Source organism: Rhinolophus sinicus, chromosome 17 (genome assembly GCF_057876585.1).
Source record: "Rhinolophus sinicus isolate RSI-liver-muscle chromosome 17, RSI-T2T, whole genome shotgun sequence".
NCBI lineage: Eukaryota > Metazoa > Chordata > Mammalia > Chiroptera > Rhinolophidae > Rhinolophus > Rhinolophus sinicus.
The window spans coordinates 59,079,793-59,093,742 of NC_142517.1; the positions used below are offsets into that span (position 1 = coordinate 59,079,793).

General features: G+C 44.9%; 1 protein-coding gene across 9 annotated transcripts in view; it reads right to left on the minus strand.

The window, feature by feature from the left end:
* Positions 1-1,420: 1,420 nt before the first annotated feature.
* The window catches only part of RUBCN (rubicon autophagy regulator), a 59,120-nt gene continuing 46,590 nt past the window's right edge, over positions 1,421-13,950 (minus strand). For all 9 annotated transcript variants that reach the window (XM_019723649.3, XM_019723641.3, XM_019723650.3 and 6 more), the window contains 9 exons: positions 9,925-9,985; positions 9,042-9,174; positions 8,252-8,397; positions 7,600-7,664; positions 6,901-7,139; positions 6,287-6,348; positions 5,665-5,818; positions 4,461-4,554; positions 1,421-4,232 (listed from right to left, as the gene is read on the minus strand). In XM_019723649.3, coding sequence (XP_019579208.1) covers positions 4,060-4,232; positions 4,461-4,554; positions 5,665-5,818; positions 6,287-6,348; positions 6,901-7,139; positions 7,600-7,664; positions 8,252-8,397; positions 9,042-9,174; positions 9,925-9,985 — 1,127 coding nt within the window. In that variant the 3' untranslated portion in view covers positions 1,421-4,059. The remainder of the gene's footprint in view (positions 4,233-4,460; positions 4,555-5,664; positions 5,819-6,286; positions 6,349-6,900; positions 7,140-7,599; positions 7,665-8,251; positions 8,398-9,041; positions 9,175-9,924; positions 9,986-13,950) is intronic.

Below are 13,950 nucleotides of genomic sequence, written 5' to 3' on the forward strand. Positions count from 1 at the left end.
ATCTTGCTTCGCAGTCTTTTGTTTCCTGCTTTAAAATGTCAGTCAGAGCAGAAGATTTGGAGTTTATCTTGTTTTTGGAGGCTTCTGGGTAATGAGGTGTCAGTGAATGATGATGATTTGCCACACCCTAGTCCAAACAAATCATTCCTCTCCTGAACGATGGCAACCGTCTCCCTAGGATATCCCACCACTTCTGCTCTTGCTTTATTCTCTGCAAAGTGGATACTGACTTTTTAACCAGATCAGCTACTTCGCTGATTAAAGCTCTTCAATGGCTTTCCAGTGTTCTTCAAATAAAAATAGAATCCTTAGGAAGTCCTTCTTGCAGTTCTTTGCCCAGACTCCTTCTATCTTAGGACCGTCACACACACAAGTCCAGCTCTGGAGCCCTTTTCTCCCTCCTCAAAGCCTCATTCTTTGGGTCTTGGTTGAAGTATCACTTTCTCAGGGGCCTTTACTTGTCTCCAATCTAATTCAGGTCCCCACTGTATTTTTTAAATAACATCTACTCTTTTCCTTCATAATTACACGTTCGTTTTGGTGACTTTGGGCAATATCTGTCTCCTCCCCAAGACTCTAAGTGCCTTAAGGGTAGGGACCTCTTGATTTTGCTCTGTACTATCTGTGCCCCAGAGCGGAGCAGAAACCAGCATACAATAGGTTCCATTTGATGGATGAATAAATAGGTAGAGAATGGCAAGGCTGGGGATGTTTGAGATGCAAGATAAGAACCTGATCTGTGTGCTAGTGGTAAAAAAAAAGAATGAGACAGATTTATTTTAAAGACAAAAATCAACAGTACTTTATGACAGGTAATGGGAAGGAGATAGTGCTTTTCCTAGCTGAACATGCCACCTGACTCCAAGAGGAAGGAGTCAGACAACTAAATTTTTAAACTGGGTGACTAATGGTTAGGTTTGGGGAAATAAGATATTTATATTGGGTTTAGATATACCAGTTGGAGAGGACCAAGGGACATCGAAGGAGAAATGTTCAGAAAGTTGCAGGGTGGAGCTGGAACTCCAGCTCTGTCCTGGGCCACAGGACAGAAACTCAAAGCCAATGGGACTAAAGCATCTAAGACAATTCAGATATTGTGGAGAGAAAGACTTACCTCACGTTATGTGATAAAGGGATGGAGGGGGGGCACGCCCATTCACTGGAAGGGACTCTGTGCCACAAAGGCCCTTCATACAGGAAGAAACAGAAATCCAGACAGGCGAAGTGATCGGCTCAACACCACATAGCAAGCCAATGATGAAGCATTCCAACCTGTAAGGTCCAGTTTTTTCTAACCTGTAAGGTCCAGTTTTCTTGGCATTGTAACACCGAAACCACCTGAATTTTCAGACATGCCTGCTTTACGGTGGACACTCAATACCATTTCCTAATAGTCAAGGCAGGCAAATGAAAGGCAGAATTTTGTTTCTTTAGTTTATTAAAGATGACAATGAGCTGTTAGACTGTGTATGAATTACAGCAAGTAGAAATCCAGTTCAGAACACGAGTTGTACACACACACAGAATATCTCTATTTAGACTCTTGCTCCTTTTATGTTAATTCAACAAAAGCTCTAAAGCATTGGCAGAGAAAGTCAATAACAGCCTCATTTAAGTGGACAATATTTGCTTTCCACTCTTCTGCTATGTCTTGAATCTTGTCTCTACCTTGTAAGCAAACTTTTCCCCCTTCATTTATTGAAAAGAACACTTCCTCCCTCCCATTTCATTCAGAAGGAACTCTCTTCAGTGCATTCAGTGCTTCTCCCCACAACAGCAGGGGATATTCAGATACTGGTAAGTTGCAAAGTGCTTTCAAAATATCCTATCCTCTTTCTTCTCCCCACCTACTCTCAAATAAATAAATGGGTATTGGGACAGTGACGACAGCAGTGTCAGGGTCACGAAAACAGATATGCAACCTAAGGGGATGGGCTGGGGGAGATAGAGAAAAATAAGTGAAAAACCAGAACATGGAAGATTGTTGATCTCAGCTTTAGAAACTGTGTCAGCCTTTTCCATCCTTTGATCCTATGCTAAGATGAAACAGGCAGAACAATCATGAGAGTACATCTCTCCTACAGTGTAGTGACTTGGCGTAAGGAGCTGGATTTGTCATTTAAACCAAAACTGGAAGTAGAGCTCACCATTTTTACAAACCCCTGAGTCTGAATCTGAGGCCTAACCCTTAATGAGACTTGAGTTTTGTGGGGTCATTCCCAAAGCTCCCTGAAGGACAAGGGAGCTGCCAGTCAACGCTTCAAAACTGGGCTGGGCCGGAGGCCTTGGCTTTCAAAGGCCCCCCCCCACAAACTGCAAGAAGAATAGTCTCAGTGTCTTCCAGCCTGATGCAGCTTTCAGATCCCAAGTTTGAGGCAGAGGGACCAACGCCATGGGTCAGGTCCTCCCTGCTCCCTCTTGCCCACGTGGAGCTTCGGCTCTGGCCGTTACCTCACTGCCCCTTCTACTTCCTGTGAGACTCCCCGTGCTTCCAGCTCAGGCACTTTCAGCTTCCACCAACCATGTGTAACTTTCTGTTCACCTTCCTGGGGCAGCGCACACACCAAGTTTTTTTCTACTAGCAAGCAGCTAAGGAAGACAGGTAGGTACACAGGAAGAAGAGAAGTCAGTCCTCGAACAAAAACGCTGAGAGTTTTAGTTCACAGAGCTGCCAGCCCTTGGGGCAGCGGCCCTAACCAGTGTTTTACATACAGGTCAGGAGCTATAGCAACTTAAAGAACACTACAAACATATACGTGGTCCTGTCAAACAATTTTCCCATCAAGACACACATTTTAAAAAGGGGTATGTTTGTTAAAATTAGTAATCTGAAAAGGATGATTGAACGTATGAATACCACCAGGCTAAAGAGTTAAGTGCATAATTGGCATAAAGGCTCTTGTTATACCAAGAACACAGGAACATTCACTCACATCCATAGTTGGCAAGTTCTCTAACACCACTGATAGCGGGAAGCTTTGCCCCCAACTTTGACAAAAAACTAAGGCAAGAGACCAGCCACCAGGGAGGGTCCCAGCTCTGTTACAGGAAGGAGTGAGAGAGAATGGAGTTGGGCCACCCTTTTACTCCGAACCACAATGACCATGTAACAGAGGACATACAGAGTGGCAGGAAGACACAAATAAGTTGGTGGATGGGGTCTCTGTCCTCCGTTGAGGATGGCATCAGGGACTTGATTGAGGTTGAAAGATTATACCTGCACCAGAGCTAGAGACCTTATCACCTAAGAGGAGACCAGCAGCTCCTCTCACTGAATAAATTCTCCTAGAGCAACAAATTGTAGCCTCACTTATGCTCAGTGCGAGGCTATGAATGGGCCTGGCCCAAGTATCAGCGCTGTTCTTGCTTCAAGCCCACCAGGGTACAGTCAGCTGTCAGTCACATCATCTATGCCTAGAATACTTCAAACAAGGGCATCATGGCTGCCTCTTTGAGGTCTCTGTGGATTCCAGGGTAGTACCAACGCTGTTTTTATGGCCTCAAAAATATCTAAAGAAGCTGGACAGAATGTCCACAACGTAGTCCCATTCTCTGCTGCTTCTCCTTAGGGCACGGGTCTGACCCTATTCCAGGATTGGGAGAGAGAAAACTCCATCCTCCTGTTTCAGCAGCAAAGGAGAAGTGAGTTTGTTGAGAAAGGCCTGGCTCAGAAGCTCCCGCACTAAAACAAAATAAAACTGAAAATGATACTTAAGATGCAGCAGAAACCAGATCTGGTCCAAGTGGAGAAGGCCATGGATGTCAGAAGGACTGGGTCTCACTGTCCATTCCCCTGACAGAGGCACTAGGCACTAGAAGCTTCACTTAAGGACCCACGTGACAGTTCTCATGGAAATACCTGGTATCTACAAATTGTTACAACAGACTGGACCCCACCAACCTAACAAAGGTTGGCTATATCTGGACATTAAACAAATAATAAAAAAATAATAATGATAATTTAAAAAAAAGAAGAAAGTGGGTATAGTCCTTAAAAGGGTGGCTCAGTTCTGCGTTCTGTGACCCTAGCCCCTAGGAAAAGGGTGTCACGTGCTTTCCTCAGGTGGTCTCCAGGACGGTAGCCTCTAGGGCTTCCGTGGGTTCCTCCTCGTAGTCGGACAGGAAGGACTCCAGGCTGTGCTTGGCCAGCAACTCCCGCCGGGCCTGTAGCCGCTCACACCGGGGACAGCTTCCAGACTTGAAACAAGCTTTATGGTAACATGCTTTACACTCTGTTCAGGTCGGGAAGGTGAGACAGAAGAAAACAATTTGTATTACCTCAAGCGGGAAAGACATCGCTGCAAGAGCCTCGTTCACCTCCAGGGCTAAGCGTGCCTGTGGTGAATCGTAGGGCGGCCTGAATCCAGACACACTCTTACTAATAGGGGTGGCTGAAGGGAAACAAATTAACTTTGTGTTCAGTCTTATTTGCCCACGCCACACCTGGCACCAGCCCTCACCTTCACAGGTCCGGCACTTATGGAGCTCAAAAGGGAAGATGATGTCATCCTCATTCTGACAGAACTCACAGATGAAGCCCTTGGCTTGGCAGAGCTGGGGAGGAAAGGGACAGGCAGCAAAATGAGGGACAACATACCAGGAAGTGGCACAGAGAGGGAACACAAGCGAAGGGAGGGGCAAAGCGTAAATGAGACTTGAGTGGGCTCTAAGGTATCCTCCCATCTTCACAAAGACACCAGGGACACTTGGACGCCTGACAGGCAAACGAGGGCCAGTGCTGGGCAGTGTTGGACAAAGCTTTAAGGTGCAGGTAAGAGAGGCATGAGTTTGAGAAACTCCAGCCATGAGAGTGGCTCTCAACGAAGAGATGAAAAATAGGAAGGAACAGTGCCACGAAAGGCTTCCTAAAGTAAAAATTCCAGCCTGGGTAATGATTTTATTTTGAAGTGAGAACGACAGCCAATTAGGATAAAATGTGAAGGCAAGAATTTTTCTCCAAAATAACACCCAGCCTTGAGTCATGTTGTAGCTACGTCTTTCCAATTGCCCCTGCTACACAGGATCTCTACATATGCCCCCATTTTAAGCTCTCATTCTGGGACTACCACAGGAATACAGACTGGGCATATTCTAAAATAGGAAACTCTAAAAATGGAATTTCTGAATTTCTGGCATGTTGGGTATATCAAGAATAATAATTTGAGTCCATAGAATACTTAAAGCCTGCAAAATGTTTTCACATAAATTATTTCATCAATCCTCAAAAATACTGAGAGGAAACGAGTGTGTACTAATTATTATCTTCCCTTTAGAGACAAGAAAACTGTGGCTTACCTCAGAGAGGGCAAAGTATTTCCTTTGGTCAGTGACTGAAAATGATAAAGCCAAGACCCAGTCCCTTTTCAGATGCTAATCCAGGTTCCCCTCCCACGTCATGAAAATTCTTTAGTGACGGCCTACTTAGAACTGCCTGGTCACCCAGGGGCAAAGCCAGCACCAAATCCTCTTCTAACTTTAGGTTCTTTAGATCTGGATGATTTAGCTGTTCACCAACCCGGGGAAGAGCCATCCTGTCCAGTGTTTCTCACAGTGTTGACAGGCCACTATAACTTCCTGGGACTAAATGGCAAGAACCCTGGGTCCACCGCACAACCCGTATTCTAAGCAAGGGTCCATGCGCCTGCTGAAGCGAGACTTTCTTACCATGCATCGCTCCACGTGGGCAGCCCCCGCCCTGGTGAGCTCCGCAAGCCGAGGCCCCAGCTCCCCCTTCCTGGTTGCAGTCAGGTCATGCAGTGAGTACAGGTGGAGATCCTCTGTCAGGTGGCCTGGTACTGTGTCAAAGGAGTCCAGAAGGCTACAGGAGATGAGGGGAAGTGGGTGGGAGCAGAGAATGAACACCTCGTGTGGCACATCCGAGCTGAAGGATCTCTATCCAGAAGCAGGACCGGGAAGAGAAGGGTCCCAGGCAGAGGTAATGAGGAGGGGCAACACCCAGCCAACCCAGGTGTTCCAAGACACCTTGACTCTGCCACACTACCAGGGTATGGATAGCAGAGGTGACTTTTACACCCTTTTGCAGGGTGATTCATATCAGCTTGTAAAGAGTGGTAAGCCTGCCCTGGATGGAATCACCACTGATTGCTCCTTCCAGAGAGAAGGATACAGACACAGTTACTGCTGTAGGCTTCTCATTTACCATTTCTGGAATTTTCTGCATGATCCCCCTACTCTCCTTTTTCACATAACAAGGGCCAACTGCTGGGACATGTTTCTTTCCAAGACATGAACTCAGCCCAAGGCCTCTGGCCTCCACACCACTTACTCTTTAGCCAATCGGCATGTCTTGAACATGTTCTTCATGTGATACAGCTGGATCCGCAGCAGCTGAGGAGACAGACATTGTGGTGGGGGGTGGGAGGTGAAAGGGGTTATGAAAAGGAGAGAAATAACCGTGAGACCAGTACCTTTAAACCCTGGGGGCCTGGAAGCTGTGCATGTAGCTACAGCCAGAATATTCTCTACACCTGTAACCCAGCAACTCGCTTCCAAGTGACCTCCAGTCAAGGAAGGCCCGTCTGCTAGGTCAGTCTGCCCAAATCACATCCACAGCTAGAAGCCTCTGAGAAATTCAGAATTCGAATGTTCCACCTGATACCCCATTCTCCATTCACAGTATTTTCAGTGAAGGGAGAAATCCTGCTTTTGCCATTGAATGCTCTCTATAACCTCAGAGCTGCCTTGGCAGCTTTTGGACTCTAACCAGACAGATACCTGGGAAATGGCTAGAGAAAGTAGACAGAGAAAATGTGAATGATGAGGTGGTTACAGCTCTGACATGGTGACAAAGAGACGTGTGGTGATCCTGGGAAAGCCGGTACAGACACAGGGAGGGGATGAGAAGGGTAACGTATGATGTGACCTTTTCAGGGGTCTTACCCGGACTTGATTGAGCAGCTTGACCTTCCTGTAAAGGGCACTGTTGATGTCCTGTACATTGAAGAGAGGATCATTCCAGATCTTGATGAGCAGGTCCTTGGAGAAATTGCTGACATAGTACTTGCTGAAGTCCCACTTGCGCAGCACCCGGCTGGGGATGACCATCTGGGCATTTTCATGGCAGCACTGACAGAAGTACTTGCCCAAGTACTCACAGTACCGCAGCCGCTTGATATAATCTGGAAAATCCAGGAAGGCAGAGGTCAGATGTGGCTTTCCCATCTATAAACTGCTGAGGCAGCTCTGCCGTTCCTTTTGAAAGAGCAGGAGGGGATGGCCTGTAGGCTCCAGCCACCTCTGTTTGAGCTCCCAAGATGGCAGAAATCCACACAGTGGGGACTGGGGTTTGTGTGTGCCACCCTGGAGGCCACTTAGGAAATAAACACTGCTGAGCTGGTAAGATTCAGCCCCCAAGAACCTCGCTGAAAGTACCCAATTTTCTCTAATACACAATCCTGGTAATGTGATCCCAGAAATAATTTCCCTCTGATTGCCAGTATTGTTGCTTAGCCCTATCCCTTCCTCTCCAGGTCCCTTCCATCCTTTTCCTCAATTCTGCTCTGTCGCCTCCTCTTACTAGCTCTCTGACCAACCCCCTTGCCCAAGTGTGAGCAGTAGGGGGTCAGAGGAGATCCTCACCGGGGTCAGTCCGGATGCCACACCCTGCACAGCGGTAATTCTGCTTGGCCACAGCAATCTTCCTCCTGAGCAAAGGGAAGGAAAAGGGGATTGGCAGACACCACCTGCATGAGGCCTCTGACATGTCAAGGAGGAGGATACAAACATGGGCTCTTGTTAAGAATGGGCAAAGAAGGGAATTCACCTATTTTTAAGAGCTGGACAAGCAACCTATTGGGAGAACCAATTCAAACCAAGGATTATAAGGTTAGAATTTAGGTCTGGGCAGTGACTCTTCCCAATAATTAACCACACTTTCCACACAAATGTAAGAGAAGAGAAATAATAAGAGGAGAAAACAATGGAAAAGAAAAGCATTCATCCATCTTAAAAAGAGAAGAAAAACTAGTAAGCTCACAAAACTATTGGGAGGAAGGCATCTGGTTGGGAAGGTCGATGACGAAAGACCTCACTTCCGGGTGGCGCTGGGAAGGAATGGGAGGGTTAACAGTATGACCTGCAGACAAGATGGCTAATCCTCTCCCTCTTAGAACTGTGTGGGATGTACAGCCGGAGGCAGAGACAAGAGGGTGAGGAGACAGCCCCGACAATCCAAAGACAATCCAAAGAGAACGTATCTGTTTTTCAAAGGGCAGAGCCACTGGCTACTCACGTGGGGGCTGGGTGAACATTAAAAATGATCTGAGGCCGGGGTGGGGCCCACTCCAGGTTGCCACGAACACGAATGCGCAGTTTGTAGATGTCAGCGTGCTGCCCATCATCTGGTGAGATGGGCAGTGAGTCGGGGATGGGCAGGAGCTGCAGGAGAAAACACAGGGTGATCTAACATGGACAGTCTGGGGGAACACATATGCTTCACCCTTCTGGCCATGACAGAAGCATAGTCAATGAAAGACATTTCAGGCACATCATCGGTAAGGGCTTCAGAGAAACTTAGCCCTTGAAAGTATAGGCACCAGGCTACTATAAGAGACAGCCTTGGGTCCAAGAAGCAAAAGGAACAGAAACAGCATCCCAGGGCGGTCGCACCCATTGCTGATGCTGTCCCTGCAGCTACCCCAGGACGCCTGGTATTCCAGGGTGCTTCATGCCTTACTCAACTGCAGAGCAAAGATGAAGCGGAATAATTCGCTTTTTCAGTATCTCGAAGGTGGTCACGACATAGGAGTTCAGCCTCTGGGTCTAGTGAGCAATTATGTGGAATAAAGACAGGGAAGGAGCCATCATCTCCTGTTTTGACAATTGTTAGGGGCAAGCTAGGCAAGCATTCATTTATTCAGCCATTCATTCAACAAATTTGTGATGAATGGCTTCTGTGAGGAAGGAAGGAAACACATAGGCTCATTCTAGACTAGGGACATATGAAAAGGAGAACAATATAAGAAAAGGTCACAACCTTCTGGGGCTAGATAGTGGGTGGAGGAAAAGAGCTAAGAGTTTACCTTTTGAGGGGCATCGTGCTCAGGAACTAACCACTCTAGCTCCGAGGCGGCTGGGAGCTGCATCCCCTCAAACTGCTTCAGGAGCCCCATGGCCACTGCCTCAGCGGATGTGGAGTGTAGGAAGCAGTGGGAGCTGGAAAGGAGAGATTCAAGGAAGGCTGAGCATAGGGAAAAGACAGGAAGATGGGAACCTTCCCTTCGGGACCCGATACCATATGCAGTGACTTCTGGGCTGAGAGAACACTCGTAGCACCCCCAGTCTGCTAAGCTTCTTTTCTCATCTTCCGTAGACACATGCGTTATAGTGGAAAATATACCGGTCTTATAGTCCTAAGTCAGGTTCAAATTCCACTTACCAGCATTGTATGGCACTGCTAGTTAAGAATTCTGTATCACTTCCTTTTTCTAAACTTCAATTTCTTTACTGCAAAATGGGGATTATAATGCCTGTTTATAAAATAAAGCAAGTAAACTGCTTTGTGGGCTATAAAGGGCTAGTGTTGCTCCTGAATGAGCTACTACTATTTGCCCTAGTTGAGACTACACTGCGGAACCTGTTCAATTTGATTTTATAATCAGAAATCATGATCACTGTTCTCTCTTTTGAGACATAATCCTCTGGGGGCCTCTGGTATAATCAGTCAGGAAAGAAGGAACTATCCACACTTCGAGCTCTGCCTCCATCGGAGCCCACCCTGTTTGAACCATAATCTTCTGCTCTCGTCCGTTGGGCTTGCCACCATCAGGCAGGTCTATCACTTTAACCTTGCCTCTTTGTGAATTTGGATGGTTTCATCCATGGCCTTTCCCATCCACAGGTCAAGAATTGGGTTTGTTTCTCTACGTACCCCAAAGTTTTATTTATTTTTTTTTAAGTACTTACAAGGACTGGGAGGAAATCAAGGATTTGTTGTTTGAGGATGTGCTCCTTCTGATGTCAGCATCTAAATGGAACCAGAGAGAAGGAGAGTAGGAAATGGAGTGGAAATCATTCCGAGCTATTGCCAGCTAAGCACTTAGGGTAGCAGCCAGGTGCTACATTCTATGCAGGAAAAGGAGCAGAAGTCCAGGTGAAGCTCTGCACACAATTTATAGTTTGGCTCCGTTCAACCAGGCTAATTAGTGACATTAAGCATAGCATTGAGAAGGTCAAAGTGGCTACAGATCCAGGTGGAATAACAAAGTCATACTTGGTGCAAAACAGTGAATGAGAAAAGGAAGCCACACAGGGACACAGCCTCTACCAAGCAGAAACACAAAATAAAGTACTCCAATCTCTCCCTCATTCTCTAAATCTCAAAACCTCTTAAGTAATAAACTCTCAAAGGCAAGAACTCTATCTAGCTCTTTTTCATGTCAGACGCAGTAGCTAACATAGAACTCGGATCATAGAAGTTACTCATTAAATGTATGTGGAATTGGAACTTGGCTTCTAACATCTGATCACTATTGCTATTACCCTTGAATATGAGACGTCTTCTAGAGTCTTTAAAAAGCTTCATGGAAAGATTTCCTTCCTGTCTGGTGGCATAGGGAAGAAAACAGCTTCTTGGCTGTTGTCTTGGCAACTCCCTGGAGATGCCTGGTAACCAACACATTTTCGTGGAGCTATTCACGTGATCTTTACTATAGAACTCTCAAGCATAATCACAGAAAACTGTGGCAGACTTTCCAAAGCATAGTTCTGATAAGGGGTTTTGAAGAGGATTTCTAATAATGATATGCCTGAACCTCCAGAGACCTCATCTACCCAAGTACTTTTGATGGGAGGAATATGAAATATAGCAGTCATATTCAAGAAAGGCGGACAGAATCTATTCAAGTCATGAAAACAAGACTGTTCTGATAAGTCTCATCCTTCATTTCCTTTGATGCCCAGTGAAAAGACCTTCTTTTCCGAATTAAACCTACACAATGATCAATCTACTGCATTTAAGCCCTTCAATAGAGCACTAAGCTTACATGACGTCACTGTGCACTTGGCCATGAGTAGCTCGATTGTTATTCACATTTCCTCTCTCTCTATATTTTCTGTATGTACCACTAGATTATAAAATCTCCCTGTGAGGAAATGAGATCGTGTCTAATTCTTGTTTGGCCCTAAAATACTTAACACACGGCTCTGTATACAAGCACATACTCAAATAATATTCCTGACAAATCAATGTCTTCAAAGCTATATACGTAGGTAAAAGAACATAACTGAAATCTGTCAATTTTCCTATGCTCTCTAAGCATGGAAACACTTGAGAGCAACAAAATTTTTTACTAATAAACAATGTATCTTACTGCATTTAATAAAGAAGTTTATATATATCATAATTATCTCTCTGAATTTGCACCACCAAAATCCAGATCCCAATATACTGGTAGTTGTCTACTCCATTCCAAATAGTGCTAGTGAAGGAAAAATAAAATTCTAGGCAAAGTAGACTTTCATAGACCATTTGGTTTATAATATTTATTTGAATAACACACTGCCTTGGATTGTACTTAAGTTTTGTCTTGTCCTTCTTATAACCCTCAGAGTGATTTTACAGAATAGGTTTTTAGAAAACATTTCCTAAATAAATGATTGATTGGCTAAAAGCAAAAAGCAAATCTTCACCTGTTTGGGAGTGATAGAAAGGGAAAAATGAGAGAAAATCTTAGACAGACATCCTTGAATAAAAAGCTAATGTTGTTACTTTAGGGCCAGACTCTTAAGGAAAACACTGCACTCCAGAGAGGAGAGGTGGCTGATAATTCATGGTTGCTAAGGAAACCATCATCTTCATAAAAACTATTTAGTGATTCTTCATCTTCACAGAAAGAAAGTCTTTTATTCTTTGAGAGAAAAAAAATGAGTCTCTCCTCTTTGGAAAATATAGTCAAGTCATACATGTTTCTCCGTTTTTTACCAGAGGTGCAATGACTTCCTAGCTAATCCTGAATACTTCCAAGAGTGCAGAAGACCGCACAGGTTCAGATGTGAGGATCTTACCCCCAAAGTGGAGAGGCAGCACCTGATCAAAAGGGACATGATAACTGACACTGGCCAGGTATCGTGAAGGCCTATGGGTGCTGGGTCTTTGCTGCATCCTTTTGCCTCTAGTCAGTTCAAGAAGATGATAGATGATTAGGTTACAGTGATTGGAACGCTAGTCAAGGACCAGAATAAAAGTAGACCAGGATCTAAGGTGATTAAGGAGTAAAGAAGCTACTTATCTGGATGAATCAAATGTACCCCAAAGGAAAGCACTTTAGAAAGAAGTCTGAGAAGATCGCCTTCCAAATGGAAGTTAACATAATTATGAAACTTTTTATTGATTTGTTGACAAAAACTGATTTCAAATGCTTCTGATGCTTTAATAGGATAAGGCTATTACTACGACTGAAAAAGTTGAAAAATATCAAAACAAACAACAAAAATAATGACATGTTGTAAGATGAATTTTGGCACGTCCAGACACTGGTATTGGGATGATCAGGGAAAGACTGCTTAAAACCCTAGCAAAATCTACAAATTTTTAAACAAAATAAGTGAGGCATAAAAAGAGAGTCAACTTCAGAATCTACTGGCCCGTTTGATGTTGTTTTCCGTCCTGCTTTCCTTCTAGCAGATAAAGTGACACCCAGCACATCCAGAAATCCTACTCCAATGAATTTTCTGTAACTACTGACTCAAGATGAAATACTTCAAAATGGAGAACCATAATACTCGTTTTAAAAAGGAGAAAAAAGAATTACTAAAAAGGGGAGGGTGGGGAGAAGCAATCATTACCATGAATTGGACACAATTTAAAAACTTGTCAGAAAATACAGTCCATGGACTTTCATCTTTATATATTGTGCCAGTTGTCAACTTCCTGCCTTTCAGCTTTCAAACCTGCCCTTCTTTCTGTCTGCTCTGTGGTAACAGCTGGACTTGCAAACAATCTTTTGCCAGCTGGTGCGATGTTAAGCTTTGTCAGTAGAGGGCACTGGAGGGATACTGGAAGAGCAAGGGGTTTCTCTTGCTGTTTCTGGAGTGCTCCTCCAGTGCATGTAAATTTCCCCTGGGTAAGCATGCCTTCAGACAGCTTCACAGCAAGTGCCACCTCTCATGAACCACTTGCCCCAGCACCCATGAGCTCGGAGGCATGGCACCTCCTGGGGAAGCCTCCTCCAGCAGCCCAGAGAATGGTTTCCTGCTGAGGGCCGTTGGCATGGCACCTTGTAGACAACATACCGTGGTACTCTTCTCAGGGCAGCTCAGCAGCTTCAGACAACTCGGACCATCCAGCGCGCCAGGAGGTCTGGAATGTGGCCCTCCTCTGCGTTTGCTCCTACCTGGGGCACTCCATCCCGAGCAGTCCTCGCGACAGGGACTGCTGCCTGCATCTGCTGCTCCTGTGCTGTGCGCTTTAACGTTCTCTTTACTCCTGAGTTGCTTTCCCATTACCTCGATTCCATTATAGTTAATAATTCTTTATATCAAACTTTCCCTGTTCAAATTACTGTGTGGCTTCTGTCTCTTAATTGGACCCTGCTAGATACTTATGTGCAGACTGAAATTCTAGAAGAATCTATAAAGGAAGATAAAGAATTATTGATGCAGCTATAATAGAAGAGGATAAAGGGGGGATTAAAAGAACAACAAAACCCTAAAACTAAAGAAGTTGAAAAGACTACCTCGAATTGGGAGCTTATAAATGATTAGCATACCAATGTGGCAGATACCATCAGAGGAAACCGATGAGGTGAAACAAGCCAGCCGCAAAAGACCATATATGTATGACTGCATTTATATGAAATGTCCAAAAAAAGCAAATCTACAGAGACAGAGAATAGATTAGCAGTGAACCGGGGCTTGGGTGGGAATGAGAATAACTGTAAATGGGCACAGGGATGAAAATGTTCTAAAACTAGATTGTGGTGATGGTTGTAC